Genomic DNA, 19,640 nt, shown 5'->3' with positions numbered 1-19,640 from the left:
TACAAGAAGGGATCGAGTTCGGAACAATGATATACGTGAGAGATTAGGGGTAGCGCCAATTGAAGAAAAGCTTGTCCAACACCGGTTGAGATGGTTTGGACATGTGCAACGGAGACCTCCAGATGCACCGGTGCATAGTGGAATCCTAAGTCAGGATAGTAACGTGAAGAGAGACAGAGGAAGACCGAAGTTGACTTGGGTAGAGGCAATAAAAGGAGACTTGAAAGGATGGAATATATCCAAAGACTTAGCCTTAGATAGGAGTGCTTGGAAGACAGCTATTCATGTGCCTGAACCTTGATTGCTTTGGTTGGGTTTCAACTCTAACCTACCCCAACTTATTTGGGACTTAAAGGCTTTGTTGTTGTTGTTGTTGTTAACTTGTCTCACTGAAAAAAAATCTAGAATATTCCTCCACACGAGTGTCAAGTTATAGAAGGCTCAAAGCAGGGGAATTGAATCATTACTACTATGTCGTTTTAGTTTTGTGTGAATTCAAAAGTTATTTTAAGTTTGACCAAATTAACAGAAAATTTCACAAAAAAAATACCGTATAAAATTAGTTGAGTCCACCAGGAAATATGCTTCGTCATGAATTTGCTACGGGAAGGATTACTTTTTTTTAATGGAAATTCAACGTGAAGGATACTGAATGGTGAAATTCAGTAATCAGGTCAGAAGGTACCTTAATGGGCTGAACGGCAGAGATCATGTTGGTATGGCCCGGCCCATGTGCTCGACGTTGGGCCTCACTCTCTGTGTGTATAGGTGCACGAACTGTGAGATATTAATCGCGCGTGACGGTTGTATCAGATACAATTTTAACGTTGCCAAAAAAAATCAGATACAATTTTAATAAAATTCTGAACCCTTAGTTATCTAAATCATCTTCACGACGGAGCTCCTGCCGTGTTCTTCTCTTCTTGTTCCCCATGTCTTGCAATCTCCTCTAGAAAATCTCTATACAAAATTGCAAACCGGTGAAGATCGTAACAAAGTTCCAAGTCACCGAAGGAAAATTTTGATCGCTTGCACTTTGGGCTTCATTGGAGTCAGTAGAGTCGGTTCAACACACAAATGTCCTGTTGGATTTAGTTGGCCGGCGGTGTTGACACTTTGCATATGATCCTGAAACGATCCTCCTATATCAACAGAGAGATTTCTTGTTAACATTATTATCTGTAATGAGAACGGAGGCGATTAACAGTGGCGGCGGCTGCTAGAATTTTCACGTAATAGAGTAGGAAGGTTCAAAATTGGTTGGGTCAGCCCGTAACATATCGCAGGCACGGAAGACACCGTCGCGCGAGAGCAGTGAGCGCCGCCTCCACCGTGGGCCTCCACCGCCGCTCCCCGTCTTGGCATATCGTCGGAGGCCGGAGGGAGTGGAGATCCATCGTTTTTAATAAATTTTTTCTAGTAGATCGAGTCCTTAGGGTTAGAGTCTCTATGCCAAGTTTCTTGGTTTTGAGATTTATCTCCTCTCCGGTGACGGCAAGATGGTAGAGTGGGACCGTTTTCTCCACGGTGGCTCTGTTGAAGATGAGGGTGACAACTATGGCGTCAACATTCTCATCAGTATGACATGGAGACTTTTATTTCCGGACGGCGACATGAAGACGGAGATGGTGTCGCCGTCATAGAATAATTTTCTCCGTTCTCTTCTCCGTTTTATCGTGGCTAGATCTGGCCACGATGAAGGACTAAGGAGAATAAGTTTCAGATCGGTCTTCCTCATTCTTCGGTGGCAGAAAGAAGAAGAAAGAAGACACCAGAAAAAAAGAAGTTTCTCAACTCCACCTATATGAATGTTCACTGTTGTTCGTTAGACATCTGTTCTCAGGCCTTTTGCAAAGTGTTTGCATGTGCGGTCATCCATACTACAAAGCGTCGTATAGGTTTGGTTTTAAGATATAGAGCTATTCACAGCGTAGATACAATTTAGATGAGAATCAGTTTATGTATATCCGTGTATAATGCTTCTTTGGTCGCAAAAAAGAAGGTTTTAAAATTGGTTTAGAAAGAGAACATTTCATGGAAAGAGAGATCAAAGCACTTAACTGTAGCCGTTTGTCTTAGGGCTTTTAACCTTGTCTGCCTTTCCAAAGTACTGCAGTCCCTCCGTTTAGCATGCGCACGAACGTAGTCGAGAGGTCTCGTACGTGGCCAAATATATTAGTAGTCCTCGAGATCGCATTAAGTTGATGCTGAATGGGCCGAATGTGTGGACGTGGGCCGAAAGTCTTCCCGTGGGCGAGATGATTGTCCGCGTCAGGCCCCAGGGCTCAACAGCGATCCTAAGCACGACACTATGGACACGGGTGCTGTTTGGATACTGGGTTACAGGTGACGGGATAGGGAAATAAGGGGTGATCAATAACTTATCCATTATTTGGTTTTAGCCGTGTCCGGCCTGGCCTGGCCTGTCCGGTAGCCAGATAACATAGATCACAGATGAACAACAAATATAAAAAGCTAAAAATATCAATAAAAATCACAAGAGATTATAGATCATCACAGATCAATCAAAGTATATGCTCATGAAACCAGAAATCAAAAGGGAATTGTCCTGAGAAGCCATGGATCTAGCGCGATTAGTGCTCTCGCCGTCTTCACCTATCCCACACCCACACCAATTAATGCACGTTCTGCTCGCCTACCACCGGGAGGAGACTGGAGAGAGGGAGGCATCGGTGGCTAGGGGAAGGGAGCGGCCGGTGGCTAGGATAGGGAGAGAGTGGCTGGCGGCTGGGATGGTAGAGGAAACACCAGATCAGTTGTTGGCGTTAGGCTGGTGCCATATATAGCCTTTCATCCTCGAGGACATCGAAGTGATCACAACCTGTCAAAAACATAGTGATATTTGGGCTTGTGTTTAGGATTGGCATGAATTTTTGGTCAGGCTAACCAACCTGAAACTGTTGGGGCAACATAATTATTGAGATCTTCAAGTAAGAAATAGGCCATTTATTCTACATTCCAAAAAGGGTTTCTCCTTGAACAAATGTCTCATTTATGGGCACATTGGGAACAAATTGGAAACCCTAGCCAGTACTTATTTTGGAAGATCAACAAGGCTGTGCACAAGGCGTGCGACCCGTACGATGGTATGCCCCCCCAATTTTTTAGGGCCTCAAAACTATAGCTCATCATCAGGTAATCAATATTTATTACTTTGTGCTGATTTTTTTCTAAGAATCACTACATCTCATCCTATTTGGCACTTTGCAGTTTCATCTACGTCATTTGTCCGTCCATTCGACTACTCTGTCCCAATCCAACTTACTGACTCACTGTCTCCACTAGGCAGCTAGGGAATCTCTAGTCCAGTACTCCACTCCAAACATCAAAGTGCAACTTGTAATTTGTAAAGCGTTGGTGAGGGACGCTAGGAGAGGGTGTATAGCAAGTGCTTAACTATCATAGTGCCATGTATCCATCGAAATTTTTAGAAGATTGGAATTTGGAAGCCAGCACCCAGCGAGTTTAGCCTAATTCCTAAATATATTTGTAGTTAATTAACTATTTGTCTTGTATTACCATTGAAAATATTTTTTTTCGGTTAACTATTAGACGAGGTTGTTGCTATAAGAGTATTATATATATAATTATTGTTCTATTTATCGTTAGGGCCTACTTTAGAGCTTGGAATAGGGCCTTGGATTTTGCCGGCCTGAAGGTCAAGAACCCAGTCCCTGTGTTTCTGGTTTAAGACCACTAGCTCTAACTGGCCTTGTTTGTTTTCCTAAATGATAATGATATGACGTGGCCCGACGCCGCGCGCTCGTACTCCGCCTTATCCACCACCACTAGTTAGTTTGCTTCTAAAAAAAACAGCACAGCTCCCTTCTCCAGCGTGAGGCTCCTCGCCGCAGGTAGCGAGCGCGAGGCCGCTCGTCGTGGCCTTCTCCAGCAAGGCGACGCCGTATCAGCCCCCATCCCGCACGCGTGGCCGCCCACCCCACTTTGCCGCACCGCCGCCGCCATCCCCCCCGAGGCGTCTCCATCCCGCGCCGCGGCCCACTCCAGTGCGCCGGCGCCGCCATCCCCCGCAGCGCTCCCCATCCCCCGTGGCGCCTCCGTCCCCTACCGCGTCATGTCGTGCTCCGTCCTCCACCGCGCCCAGGCCAGGCGACCAGGAGAGGGGGCCGCGCTGGCCGGGCTCAGGCCAAGCGCAGGCATAGCTGGTCGCTGCTAGACCGCGCCATCATCCTCCTCCCCCCCCCCCCCCCCCCCGCTTTGTGTTACATCGTAAGGAAGAAGGGTGAAAAACTCATGTTGTAAGCCTATGTCTCAAGTGTTTCTGATGTTTTTTAGGTATATTGCAAATGTTTTATGTGCATGTTGCAAAAGTAAATCGGGATGTTGCATATGTTGTAAATGTTTGTTCAAAATGTTTCATCTATTTTTCAGACGTATGTTTGTAAGCTTTTTTTTATTTGGATGTTGCATATGTTTCACACAAGTTGAAAAGAGTATGTTCCAATAATTTCAGTTATTTTAGTCTTATGTTGCAGTAAGTGTTTTTATTTTGCAAGTTGTAAGTGTTTTATCTGGATGTTGCATATGTTTCACACATATGTTTCAATCGTATGTTCCAAATGTTTCATTTGCTTTAGACGTATGCTGCATTCAAGTGTTTCATGTTCCAGAGGTGTGTTCAGAGAGTCATGGGCGCCGTGAGATGGGGTGCGGCGAGTCGGGTGCCCGCGGATGAGGCTCGCTGGGGGCTAGTGATCGGGGTGCGTGGCGCGCCTGGGTCTTGCGGACGGGGGCCATGTTCGTCCTCATCTCGGGTCCCGAGTCCCACCCGCGTGGAGAGAGGCTAGGGATGTCGCGAGAAGGAGCCGTGGGCACAGTGACATGGGCGAGGTGCGCGTGCGGGGTGTTGCGAGGCGGACAGGGGCGGGCTGCGCGGGCATCCGGACACGCGTGTCCGTCTAAATTAACGTCTAGGCGCTAGCCATGTCCTTCCTAAACCTTTTTAGGACTGTAGGTTCCCTTACGACAGTGCAGGTGCAGCAGTAGGAGATTCGGTGGACAAAGGGCACCTCAACCAAATTCAATAATAACAGTAACAAAGAACTGTTGATTTAAGTACAGAAGCAGTTTTTCTGCTTGGCGATCAAACGAGTTTGTCGGCCGTTTTAATCTTCGTATGATTGCTGTCGGCGTAAGCACATTGAGATGGATCTATCCTTGTGTGCTAGTACCATGCCTGCATTCATATGCTTGAGGGTGTATGGTACAATGCTTACCTGGACGACATCAAAATTTGGTGCAATGCGACCATTCCAGCGTGGTCCTTCAATCTGGGACCCCGTATGGAATTTACAGCGCAAATCCTGTCTCTCTGATCAAATCGCCTGCTGCATGATCCTCCCCCATCTTCCTGCGATTTAGTCCTGGCTGTCCATCACGCTATGCATGCCAGCAAAGTCAAATGCACCGTGTGTCGGCGCCATGCCATGTTCGAAGCTTCGTCTAAGAACAGAACAGAGTCCAGGAGTGGCAGTGACAGCATATATATATATATATATATATATATATATATATATGCACACGAACGGCCAAACACCATTGCATCTGCACTACCATTTGCTAGTTGCTACCTTATATATACCTAGATCTTGCATCCTCTTTGTTTAGTGTTTCAGGTCTCGCCTGTTCTGCCTCTCGATCTAGCTCTGCATATCTAGGGAGCAACGCACCGCCAGGAAATTTGAAGTAACACTCCCAGGTCGCGCCAGCCAGCATGTCACGTGGCGCCGACGTGATGCTGCTGCTCTTGGTAGCGCTCCATGCGCTTCTGCCGACAATCTTCATGGATGCCGGTGCCGCTCTGCAGGAAGGTTTCTACACGAGCAACACCAATTGCACCGTCGACGTCGAGGCCACCGTAGGGAGCGTCGTCCAGCAGTTCATCTCCGCGGACCGTGGCGTCGGCGCAGGCCTCATCCGCCTCCATTTCCACGACTGCTTCGTCAAGGTATACTACGTACCGGAACTTAATTTGCACATTATATTCTCGAATCCGGATTGAAGATAAGACGATTAAATCGAAATGCATGATCTCGTACGTGCCAGGGTTGCGATGGTTCGGTTCTCATTGACGCGAGCCCCGTGAACCCGGACCCGGAGAAGGGGTCGCCGTCGAACGGCGGCCTCCGCGGGCTGGAGGTGATCCAGGAAGCCAAGCGCCAGCTCGAGAGCGCGTGCCCGGGGACCGTGTCCTGCGCCGACATCCTCGCCTTCGCCGCGCGCGACGCGGCCAACATCCTGAGCTCCGGGGCGATCAACTACGGCGTCCCGTCCGGCCGCCGGGACGGGCTGACCTCGGCCGCGTCCGACGCCAGCCAGAGCCTGCCCCCGCCGTTCGCCCAGCTCGACCATCTCACGGAGCTCTTCGCCGCCAAGGGGTTCACGCAGGAGGAGCTCGTCACGCTCTCCGGCGCGCACTCCATCGGCCGCGCTCACTGCGCGTCCTTCTCGCAGCGGATACACCCCAACGTCAGCGACACCATGGACGCGGAGTACGGCGCTGGGCTGCAGCAGCAGTGCCCCCCAGACGCCGGCGAGGCGGTGGCGGTGGACCAGGACCAGGGCACGCCGGCCGACCTCGACAACCAGTATTACAGGAACGTGCTCGCCGGGAAGGTGCTCTTCAACTCGGACTGGGCGCTCACCAGCGATAACACGACGAGGCAGATGGTGGCGGACAACGTGGGAAACCAGGCGCAGTGGGCGGCGAAGTTCATCGACGCCATGCGCAAGATGGGCGCCTTGGGCGTGCTCACCGGGGACCAGGGCGAAGTGAGGAGCCTCTGCAACGTCACCAACAGCGGCTAACGGAGCTGGTCATCACCGGCGGACCAGCAGTGTGAAAAATAGGGTAGTCATGATTCATGAACGTACATAAGGGTAGCTACATACTGCATTATTTGTAATCTGTTACTCCCTCCAACAGTCACACTCACACAGAAGTGTGTGTGTCACGTACAGTTAAACTATATAAACATCGATATCATGTATAATTTACACTAGTAAAAATTCAATATAATACTTCTATTATTCTTTCAAGAATGCTATTAGATTAAACAAATGCACATAATCATGAAAGAATGATGTGATTTTCCTAACTGCTTCTGCTTCAAGCAGTTCACTCTGTTTTATGCCCCCCCCCCCCCCCCCCCCCCCCCCCCCCCCCCCCCCCCTGGACCCATCTTCCCCCGTTGTGCAATGCACATGAACATGGCCCAGCCGCCCAGGAATGTTACATTATTCTTGACTGGGTGGTTCTCAAGTGGATGTATGTAATGATGGAAACGTAACATATGCATCTTTATTTTACTATTGGTAGAGAGCCATCAAATGTACAAGAGGCATCACGATTATAACATGGGGGTTACAAAATTTTGATAGGTGAGGTATTATTTTTCTGTAGCTTGGTGTAACTTACCAAATTTTTTTTACTGTGCTTAGAGATCGATAAACAACTTGCACGATCATATCACTTTGGTTCAACAACTTGTCTCTTATGACCATATACAGTTCAAATATGCCCAACAGACTGCACCTGATCACACACCAGTCACATGACATGAGTGCACCAGTTGGTTTATGTACATTAGTGATTTGCGCGTGCAAGGTCGTGCGTAGAGACACCTCGAATTGATGTTATATTTCTCCCGTGTAAAAATTGCAGCGGTAGTTAATTGCAAATAGCATATTAATATGGACATGATTGCAACATAACATTGCGTTAGTCCCCTTTGTATGATGCCATGCACACGTACACCATGCAATTGTTATACATGCCATAGACTATTCCCAGCCCAACAAGAAGCCCACGCATGTAGATGTGTGCTTGCTGTCATCAAGGACTAGGTATGTTGTAGTACTTGTGTGTTGGGCTTGGTGTGTTTGTCTACCGTGCTAGCTGCATGGCTCTCACCACCGCCAATCCTTTGAATCATTAATTCAAACGTAGATTGTACTGATGAATACATTGTGATGCCGTTCTGCCATACATGTATTTGTTTTGCGTGTTAATCTATCATTGTATTTGTGCATCACTACTAGTAATGCTAAATTATTAGTTGAGATACTAATCGAATCATGAAAATACTTATTGCACCATTGTTCTATCATCCATGTGTTCCTTAGATGTGTTTGAATAATGTATACACAAATTAGTCTTAGTTCCCGTATTTGAGATTTTAGTGCAATGCAAAAGAATAGAGAAAGGGTACTCACTGTTTTTGTTGTTGTTCTATTCATGTGTCCAAACAGGCATTGTCATATGTATATCATTGCTACTGTTTGAGTCACCTACTGAATAAATAAGTAGCACTCGGTGCTTAAATTAGTAATGTTCCGTGAATTTGCAAAATTAAGCCTATTTTCAGGGGCTCCCCTGTTGACCCTTTTAAAAAAGCCTATTTTCGGGTTCATGGACAAGCCCGCTTGCATCCCTAGTTTTGACATGGATATTTATGTTTCTCTTAGTTCTACAATGGTAGTGGACAATTGTTGGTGACTATGCTAAAAGTCACAAGTCACGAACTTTTTGCGTGAAATACACGTTTGTACAGCGACCAGGAATCAAAATCATGACTTGAGGCCTCACACGAACCTCCCCTACCACTCCACCCAAAAAGTTACTTGTCACTAATTGAATTTCCTTTTGTATTCACAATATTGAATCTTGTAATTAATATTTGAAACCTGAATGATTTTATATAAAAAGTTTGAAACTGAAATGTTTTAGATCTCACCAAGTAGTACAACTTTGGTTTAGATCGTATCTCCGTCCGAGGTCATTTGAACAAACTGAAAAATTTGAATTTCATACTATGATAATTTAAAACATAGTTTTTGGACTCTAAATGATTTTAAATAAAAAATTGTCATATACAAAGTTGTAGATCTGTTATAGCTCTACAATTTTGATATAAAGTTTGTCTTCGCCCGACTTGATTTGTACAAGTTATGATTTTTTGCATTGCATTGTATTCTTCTTCTCCTTCTCTTTGTGTTTACTTCCTTCTATTCTTTTAGCTGGTTGATCCACAGATTGTGTTCTCCGGCTGGATGGACAGATGCTAAATTTTCTGCTTGTTTTTTGTTCTTCTTGCTTTGGGCTAGAGCACCATGGAAAATGTGTGCTCCATCCATCTATCCTCCACTTTGGGATTTTGAGACCTTGGTTATTTATCGATCTCTCGCTTTTCCCATCATTCTTATCTTATTTTCCTTATTTTCTATTCTTTTTTATTTTTTCATCTTATTCACCAATTTTGTGCTTTGTTGGTTTCTTGAAAAAAAATCCAATGATCTCAGTTTTGATCTGTGTGATGTTTTATTGTTTGGTTGTAGTCTCTCTCTCTCTCTCTATCTCTCTCTCTACCCTCCCTCCCTCCCTCTCCCTCAACCTCTACCTCTATGGCCAGCAGCCATACACCTATGCAACAAGGTGTGGTACTGTGTACTGCTATACTTATGGTTTTACTAGCAGTTGTGTTGTCTTATATGTGTACGTGATGTTTGCTTTCATTGGATTTGTAGTGTGCTCACTTGCATAATTTCCTTCTATCTATGCATTCTAAATCTATGGTTTTTCTTCTTCCATTCTTTTTAGTGTGTTCTTTTACATCTCTGACACGATTTTCAACCATATGAACTAGTATAATGTACTGCATTAGTGTTGTGCACTCATCTACTCGATGCATTCATGCACAAAGAACAAGGCCAGACACTATTCCTGGCCTAATGCGAAGCCCACATGTTTGTCCTAATGACTATGTTGTCATCAAAATCACCAAAACCACACTTAATCGTGCAAAAGGGCACATCATTCTTACAATCGCTCTCCATTTTGTGATGATGCCAACACAATCAAAGGAAGCATAAAATGCAATAATAGGATAAAGTCAACTAAAGTATACATGCACTAAGCTTACTAGAAACTTCATTGGATGCCTTACCATTCATCCAAAATGTGCCTTACCATTTCATCCAAATTCTTTCCCAACTTAATACCACTTGTAGTACCCACTTGATACCACTTGTAGCACTCACTTGTATGCTCAGGGGCCTTCAGTTAGTAATAAAAAGATGCACTCCCTCCATTCCAAATTGTAAGACAGTGCGTTTTGATTTTTCTAAATACATTATTGCTTTTACTATGTATTTAGACATAGTATATATCTAAGTATATAGCAAAAACTATGTATCCAGAAATCTACAAAAAGCCAAAAACGTCTTATAATTTTGAATGAATAAAGTAATTGTTACTACTCCTGCTTCCAAATTATAAGTCGTTTGGCCTTTTTTAAATTCATAGCTTTGCTATGTATATAGACGTAGTGTATATCTAGGCGCATAGTAAAAGCTATGTTGAACCTAAAAAAGTCAAAACGACTTGTAATGCGGGGCGGAGGAAGCAGCTTCTAGCATATGGTACTCGATACAATGCAATAGGGACATCCACTATAACCACATAGTTATCATATTGTCACGACAAACATGATGATTTAACTTATGTGCAACTCTATTCTAGCTTATCTTTGTTTGTCGTCCTCAGTCTATCATAGACATAAACTACTTTATATCTATGATTAAAGAAGCCATATTTAAAAATACAAAAGCGAGTTGCATCCCCAGCTATATATTGAAGCGGCCCATCTTAGAAAGCGCATTCTAATTCGACACTGAATCCAGTGCGAAATTTATTTGTGTTCCTTTGTTCGGTTCCGGTTGGCAAAAAAGTGAGAAGAGCGCGGTGCCGTTCATGCTGTGTGTTTGTAGATTGTAGGTCGGCAGCACATCGCGGAACTCGGACAGCAGCTGGAAATCCGATCCCAATGTGCAGCATCGGCATTTGCGCGCGGTGCGGCGGGGATCGATCTCCACGGGGTTGACTGTGGACGCTGGAGCAGATGGCCTGCACACGCGTGCCAGTGGAAGCACGATTTCCAGTATTTCTTCGACCGTTTGCAAGAGAGGAATGATAGAGAAGAACGAGCAAACAGAATCACAGAATCCGGCAAGTCATACGCTGCAGAGCAAAATTGGCACGACTGCCCACGAAACAACGTCTATCTTTGACAGTTGACACGACACACTCTTTCCAAGGGGCTCCGCTTTACCCAGTTTTTTTCTTCTAAAATAAAAAAACTTGTGCCCAGCTTTATCTTCGTACTCCCGTATCAAAAAATACCCATATTTTATGAAATTAAATAAATGTCATCAAATTTCTAACGGAATTTGTTTTTGTAGTATATCTATTTAGAACTATATTTATTGATACTATATATTTGGAGATTGATGTTCTTGCCCCTGCTTTTTGAAGGCCAATTATGATTTTATCCATAATTTTTCTAATTTTATTTTGATGTCAGCATGTTTACTATTTTTAGTTTGTTAAAGTCATGTAATCCTGATCGTTACTGCATCATGTTTAGTTAGAACGCGTAGAACCACACGCCTGGGTGGAGATGTGCCTAGTCCGGGGTGTGGCCGCGTGAGTCGGGTGAGTTGGTCACCGCCACTGCATGGTCGTCGTGCATGTCGCTCGGCATGGCGCAAGAACCGGATCGAGCAGCGATCGTGTGGTGGCGGGGGACGGCCTCAGGCCATGTATCTGCATCATTTATAAAGGAATAAAAAACCTAGAAAAGCTGTAGCGGTTGTGTAGCGCAAACTTGTCTCCATTTTCCAGTTCTTCGTGTGTGTGCGTGGTGATTGCGCTCCGGCGTTCACCGGCGTTCCAGCAGCAACAGGAACTCGACGGCCACCGTAGGTTCCAACAGACAAGTTTGCGCTACACAACCGCTACAGCTTTTCTAGGTTTTTTATTCCTTTATAAATGATGCAGATACATGGCCTGAGGCCGTCCCCCGCCACCACACGATCGCTGCTCGATCCGGTTCTTGCGCCATGCCGAGCGACATGCACGACGACCATGCAGTGGCGGTGACCAACTCACCCGACTCACGCGGCCACACCCCGGACTAGGCACATCTCCACCCAGGCGTGTGGTTCTACGCGTTCTAACTAAACATGATGCAGTAACGATCAGGATTACATGACTTTAACAAACTAAAAATAGTAAACATGCTGACAAATCACCCCCTTAATCCTGATCTAACTTGATGATGCCAAGTTTCTGTCGCAGCTCCACAAACCTGATCCTGGGCAATGCTTTTGTCAGTATATCAGCCAGCTGATTTTCAGTTCGAACATATTCAACATCTAGCTGGCCATTGCTCACACATTCTCTGATGTAATGGAAACGAGTGTCAATATGTTTGCTCTTTTCATGAAAGACTGGATTCTTGCTCAACTCAATAGCTGATTTGTTGTCCACAAGAAGCCTGAATTTCTGAACATCTCTTCCCATCAATTCAGCAATTAGCCTACTGAGCCAAACTCCCTGACAAGCACCCCCACAAGCAGCTACATACTCAGCTTCACAGGTTGACAATGCGACAACCTTTTGCTTCTGTGAAGACCATGTCACCAAATTTCTACCAAGGAAGAAAGTCATGCCACTGGTGCTCCTTCTCTTGATCAGATCACCACCATGGTCACTGTCTATGTATCCCAATAAGTTCAGACCTCCTTCTCCCCCTTTGGTGAATTTGCAGCCATAGCCAATTGTCCCTGACACATATCTGACAATTCTCTTGACCACAGCCCAGTGCTCACTATTTGGTGACCCCATGAACCTGCTTGCCAGCCCTACTGCAAAAGCAATGTCTGGTCTTGTGTTAACCAAGTACCTCAAGCTTCCTATTACACTCCTGTACCTGGTTGCATCAAGCACCTTGTCTGCAGTTCCTGAAACAAGCCTTACACGCTGTTCCATTGGTGTGTCAGTTGGGTTGCATCCAGACAGACCACACTGATCAACTATCTTGGTTGCATAAGCGCTTTGGCATATAGTGATTTCACCATTCCTCTGTTGCACTTCAATACCAAGGTAGTAACTTAGTAGGCCCAAGTCACTCATACTGAAAAGCTTCATCATCTGTTGCTTGAAATTGACAATTTTGGTTTTGTCAGGCCCACAAATGATTAAGTCATCAACATACACACCAACTATGAGGAAAGAATTACCCTCCCTTCTTCTGTACACAGCATGCTCATCTTCACATCTTCTGAAGCCAAGTCTGCTTAGTTCATAATCAAGTTTTGCATTCCATGCCCTTGGAGCCTGCTTTAGCCCATATAGAGCCTTGTTCAACTTCAACACCATCCCTGCATTCTTTGGATCTTGAAACCCTGGTGGTTGATGAACATACACCTCCTCCAACAGATCTCCATTGAGAAATGCTGATTTTACATCCATGTGATGGACTTCCCATCCACCATTAGCTGCTAGAGCAAGTAACAATCTCACTGTCTCTAATCTAGCCACAGGTGCAAACACTTCATCAAAGTCCACCCCCTGTTTCTGAACATACCCTTTTGCCACAAGTCTAGCCTTGTGCTTCACTATGTTTCCAGCTGCATCTCTTTTAACTTTAAACACCCACTTGAGACCAATGGCATGTTGATCTTTTGGTAGTTTTGTCAGTCTCCAAGTGTTGTTCTCATTGATGGACTGCAGTTCAGCTTTCATTGCATCCTTCCAGCAATCTTCTTCTAGAGCTTCATCAACACTAGCTGGTTCATCAGCTGCTAACAGGCACAACCCACTATACTCATAGTCATGTATCTCATCAGTGGTGTCAAACAAGTCAGTCAAGGTTCTGTATCTCACTGGACCCTCTTCTGAACTTGAGCTCCCTGCAGAGTTTGACCCAGTCTGGTCATAGCCTGCTGCAGACCCAATACCTTGGTTTACTGGTGTTGATGGTGAGCCAAAATTAGCTAATGGTGATGCTTGAGGAGACTGCACTTGGCCCTGCCCCCCCTGGTTCTGCTCACTGCCTCCATCATTCTCTGAAACAGCTGGTTCCTCTATTGTCGGATTTTCATCAGTGGGCTGAAACTCAACTGTGAATGAGTCTGTTACAACTTGATCTGTTTCCACTGATGAGTTCCAATTCCAATTTTCTTTTTCTTCAAACACAACGTCCCTGCTCACATGCAATTGGTTGTTCAGCGGATCAAACACTCGGTACCCTTTGGTTCCTGACTCATATCCAAGAAACACCATCTTGATGGATCTGTCAGACAATTTTGTGATACCAGTCCCAACTGCTTTTACATGTACTAGGCACCCAAAAGTTCTCATGTGATCTACTCTGGGTTTCTTGCCATACCATGCTTCAAATGGAGTCATGTTCTGAAGACTTTTGGTTGGAGCTCGATTCAAGATATATACTGCAGTGACAACAGCTTCTCCCCAAAATTTACATGGCATCCCCTTTGACTTCAACAGACACCTAGCCATCTCAACTATGGTTTGATTTCGACGCTCAACCACTCCATTTTGCTGTGGGGTATATGGAGTGGTGGTGAAGTGCTTGATGCCTGTCTCATTGCAAAATAGAGTGAACTGAGTTGAATTGAATTCACCTCCTCTATCAGTTCTGAAACCTTTCAGTTTCTTGCCATGTTCAAGTTCAGCTTGCTGCTTGATCTTCTTGAAGTAAACAAATGCTTCATCTTTTGTCCTCAAAAGCTCCACCCACATGTACCTGCTGTGGTCATCCACTACCAACAGAAAGTACTGCTTGCCACCAGGGGTTGGTGGACTGATCTTTCCACACAGATCTGCATGAACCAGTTCTAATCCCTGGCTTGCTCTGAATGCAGATTGCTGTGGAAATGGTTTTCTGTGTTGTTTGCCCAAAGTGCAACTATCACAAACTTTTTCAACTTGATCAACAACAGGTAAGCCTTCTACCATTCCCTTTTTGCCTAAGTTATGAAGTGCTCTGAAATTTAAATGACCATATCTAGCATGCCATAACCAAGATAGATCATCTAGCTTCATGTGCAGACAAACAGGTGAAACTAGTGCATTCTTCAGAGTGTACAGCCTGTTACTTGTGCGAGGAACACTAATGATCAAAGTACCCTCTGAATCAACTACTGTCAGTTTGCCATTTTTCAGTCTCACATCACAACCAGCCTCTTCTAGTTGTCCTAGGCTTATGATATTACTCTGCAGTTTAGGAATGTAATACACATTGGCCAATACCTTGTGTTGCTGATCACGCCCTTCCATGATGATTGAGCCGATTCCCTTGATCTCGACGCAGGAGCCATCACCGAATCGAACAGTGCCTGACACTTGTTCGTTCAGTTTCGTCAGTGCTTCCCGCGTTCCAGTCATGTGGTTGCTGGCCCCAGTGTCCAGCACCCACACACTATTGTCGCAGTGAACCGGCACCACTTTCTCCTCCGCCAGATGCACGGATCCTGTCGATGATGTGTGCACGACGCCGCTCACCGTCGCCAGGTACAGTGCCGGCTGAGCATCGACGACAGCCACGTTCGCCTCCTCCTTCTTCTCGGCTTTCCTCTCCTTCTTGGGCTTCTTACAGTCTTCGGCCCAATGGCCGTAGATGCCGCAGTTGCGGCACCTGCCTTTCCGCCGGGGAGTGCCCTCCGACGTGAGCTTGACGGTGCCTTGACCGCCAGATCCGCCGCCGCCCTCACGCTTCATAGGCGACCTGCCCTTGTACTGACCACCGCCGCCACCGCCACTGCTTCCTTCCTTGGACAGAAGAGATTGTGGCTTGATCTTGTGTTTAGCCATCCAATCTTCCTCTGCTAGGAGCAATCTCCCCATCTTGTCGGTGACCGGGTCCATCTTCGCCTCCATGCGATCCTCCGCTGCGCGCAGTCTCCCCACGAGCTCCTCCACTGTCATGGTTTTCAGATCGCAAAACATCTCGATCGAAACCACAACTGGAGTGAGTCTTGCGGGGACAACGCGAAGGAATTTCTTCACAACGCGGGTCTCCTCCACCGTCTCTCCCAGGGACTTGAGGTCGGCGACAAGATTGTTTATCCTCATGCCGAAATCGTCGACTGTCTCCCCATCTTTGAAGCTGATGTTCTCAAATTCTTGCAACAGCTTCTGGGCGTTGACGTCCTTGACACGATCGGCACCGAGTCGCATCGTCTTGACCACCTCCCACGCCTCCTTGACGGTCTTCTTGTTCCCCAGCGTCGTCCACATCTCCTTCGGGACAGACCGCATCATGGCACTCAGGGCTTGACGATCCTTGCAACGCTTGACGTTCGTCCCCGGATCAATGGCCTCCCAGATCTCCAGCGCTTCAAAATTGCATTGCATAAGCATTGCCCACTCGGAGTAGTTCGTCCGCGTGAGCATTGGCCACATCAACGAGCTCTCGCGGACGCCGCCCGCCAGACCCGCTGAGGTGCTCGTCTCGCTCATCGTCGCCGCCGGCGCCGCCTTGGACGGGATCACGAACTTCTTCCGAGGTGGTTCTCGCGGTGGACTGACTGACCCACCGTAGAACATACACCGGGCTCCGATACCACGTGTTGGAACCTACGGCGTTCACCGGCGTTCCAGCAGCAACAGGAACTCGACGGCCACCGTAGGTTCCAACATTTGATACCCTCGCTTTACATCTAAAATCACTATTCACCTGTCCTAGACTCTAATAGCTGAATGCCATTAAATAAATTTTAGAAAGAGAAAAAAATAAAAATTAAATACAATAGTAACCCCTTACCTTATCCTAATAAGCCCCAAGTTTCTGCAGGGTCAATTAAACATGTGTAACTTGTTAAACTTCACTTCTATTAAAATATTTGCAATTTCATTGTAAAAGTTCTTTCAGAATGTAGTCCAAATATTTGATGTCAAAACATATGTAAATGTGACAGAGTACTAACAAAACTAGGTGAAATTGACAAATTCATATGGGAAAACTAATCTATTTTAGCCGAGCTGACACTGTTATTAACTCGTTTAAACCGAAGAGGAGTAAATTCTTGTTTGGAAAAGAATGGGCAAAATCATAATTAGACTTCAAAACAAGGTTAAGAACACGGGAGCTCTGTTTTCTATGAATTTAGTCAAACTTAAAATAAGTTAAGTTTGACTGGATCTAAAAGTACACTCTTTTAAGATGGAGGGAGTATTTGTTTATTAACTAGTATTCATTGACACGAAGAGTCCATCGTATCAAATAGCAAAAGAAGATGAATTGAGCTTTAGAAAAATTATAGCACAAGTTAAAACCTTAGTATAACATACTTCATTAATGTTCCAAGTATTACTTACAATACAAATTTTGTATGACAAGCTTCTTATTAGCGCTAACACACTAAGCCATGTCCTTAAAGAAAACTCAAACTAGTAATAGACGCTCACATACAAGAAAGGAAACATAATATGCTAGCTGCGGGACTCTACCAATAATAAAGGATTAAAGTATTTCAACAACTACTTCTAGCACAAAAGCATTAGGAAGTCTCAAGAAATGCATGAAATTAAGTTTAATAAGTAAATGGAGATGTTGATACTAGATATTTTTCTACCAATGGTGTCAATGCATTGCCACATCCCCTAGTTCACGCAGGAACTCCCACAACCAAGCCCGAGCTTCACTAAGAGTACCCTTTTCCCATGTGAGAATTGGTGGGTCTCAAACCAAGCGCATAACTTGTGTGGCCTCCCAACAAACATAGTTTAAGTGGAAGATCACCGAGCCACAATCACTTGGAGTAATAAGGCTTGATCTGAGAGAATAATGCACATATTCTTACTCACACCATGCACTAACAAGTCTTCAATTTTCAATCAAAACCCTTGCTAATAATTACCAATATGTTCTCCTCTAGGAATAAAACTCTCAAGAGAGGATGTGTGTATCCAAGCTAGAGCTCATGGAGGGCTCAGAATGAGTTATATTACACATTTTTATAAGCCACCAAGGAGAGCTAGTTTACAAAAGCAGGCATGTTACATTTTATAATATATTAATTTGATATTATAAATATTGTTACAAACTTCAATAATGTTAGTCAAATTTAGGATAGTTTAACTTAAGGTGATTGTAGGATTTAAGGGGTACGAACTAGTACGCCTTGAGGACCGTTACTCTGTATGTGCAGGTCAACTCTTGTTCAGTTGTTTGCTCCGTTCGTCTACTCTAGCGTAGCCTAGGAAACACAATCGGTGAGTGCATCGCTTCATCGATTGGCGTATATAAATTATCGCCATCATCTTGTTTCCCTCCATCTATACTAGGGACGCATTGATCGAGCACTGCCACTGCCGTGTATCACAAAACCCCAGCAGGAACGAGATCCTGACACACTCCACAGCACCAGAGATGAAGAGAGGCAGCACTCGTGTTGCTCAGCTTGCTGCTCTTACCATCCTGCTGTCGTGGATCGTCGTCTCCTCTGTCGCATCATCGGAGTCGGAGGCCCCGTTACAAGTAGGTTACTACAGCCGCACTTGCCCACGGGCAGAGGATCTCATCCGCAACGTCGTCCACGCCGCCATCCGCCGTGACCCCGGCAATGGACCAGGCCTCGTGCGCCTCTTCTTCCACGATTGCTTCGTCAGGGTAAGCAACAAGCCCGTTGGCATGCATCTACTCGAACTGATCAACTCTAGCCTCTAGGCAACAAGCGCGCGAAGCTTAACTCGTCCACACTGCAGGGGTGCGACGCGTCCGTGCTGCTGGATGCGGCACCTGGCAGCAACGCCAGCACTGTGGAGAAGGCGTCTCAGGCCAACAACCCCAGCCTCCGCGGGTTCAGCGTCATCAACCGCGCGAAGCGCGTGCTGGAACGCCGGTGCCGGAGGACCGTCTCCTGCGCCGACATCGTCGCCTTCGCGGCCCGTGACGCCTGCGGCCTCATGGGCGGGGTCGACTTCGCCATGCCGGCGGGGCGACGCGACGGCCGTGTCTCCAACGCGTCCGAGGTGCTCAACAACCTTCCGGGGCCCTTCGCCAAGGCCACGGTGCTCGTCGACAGCTTCGCCGCCAAGAACCTCACCGCCGACGACATGGTCACCCTCTCGGGCGCCCACTCCTTCGGCCGCTCCCACTGCTCCGCGTTCTCCTTCCGGCTGTACCCGCAGATCGCCGAGGACATGAACGCCACCTACGGCAGGTACCTCCGGACGCGGTGCCCCGCGGCGACGGGGCGGCGCGACCGGGTGGTGGACCTGGACCCGAGGACGGAGCTCCGGCTCGACAACCAGTACTACAAGAACGTGCAGACGCGCGAGGTGCTCTTCACGTCGGACGTCACGCTGCTCAGTCGGAACGACACGGCGGCGCTCGTCGACCTCTACGCGCGCAACCGGACGCTCTGGGCCTCGCGGTTTGCGTCCGCCATGGTGAAGATGGGCCACCTCGACGTGCTCACCGGCAGCCAAGGGGAGATAAGGAAATTTTGCAACAGAGTCAATTAGAAGTACTAGCTGTGCTAGCTAGTTCATCATCTGGGGTGGACCAGTGGATGGATCTTCTTGCTGTCCTAACACAATTGAATTCGCGAAAATTAGATAAGTTGCATAATGTCTAATATTCTTCGTTCTTTTTTTTTTTTTTTTAAAAAAAGATTCATTGTATTCGTTTTTTGATAAAGAAAGATGTGTTATGTTGTGTTGGATTAGTTGATTTTCTAAGAGCATAATAATGTCACACTTAGTTCACTGCTCTTTGCACGCAAATGGT

General features: G+C 46.1%; 2 protein-coding genes across 2 annotated transcripts; both read left to right on the top strand.

Annotated features, from left to right (window-relative positions):
- Positions 1-5,567: 5,567 nt before the first annotated feature.
- On the top strand, positions 5,568-6,966 carry LOC136458139 (peroxidase 5-like). The gene is made up of 2 exons (XM_066458133.1): positions 5,568-5,989; positions 6,088-6,966. The coding sequence occupies exons 1-2, from the start codon at positions 5,756-5,758 to the stop codon at positions 6,847-6,849; spliced, it is 996 nt and encodes a 331-aa protein (XP_066314230.1). The 5' UTR covers positions 5,568-5,755; the 3' UTR covers positions 6,850-6,966.
- Positions 6,967-18,278: 11,312 nt separating this feature from the next.
- LOC136458138 (peroxidase 5-like) lies at positions 18,279-19,375 on the top strand. Its single transcript, XM_066458132.1, has 2 exons — positions 18,279-18,518; positions 18,614-19,375. Exons 1-2 carry the CDS (start codon positions 18,279-18,281, stop codon positions 19,373-19,375), a joined length of 1,002 nt encoding a protein of 333 aa, XP_066314229.1.
- Positions 19,376-19,640: the final 265 nt, after the last annotated feature.

Source organism: Miscanthus floridulus, chromosome 6 (assembly GCF_019320115.1).
Source record: "Miscanthus floridulus cultivar M001 chromosome 6, ASM1932011v1, whole genome shotgun sequence".
Taxonomy (NCBI): Eukaryota; Viridiplantae; Streptophyta; class Magnoliopsida; order Poales; family Poaceae; genus Miscanthus; species Miscanthus floridulus.
Note: the sequence above shows the minus strand (reverse complement) of the source record. Positions and strands in the feature narration are given on the sequence as shown.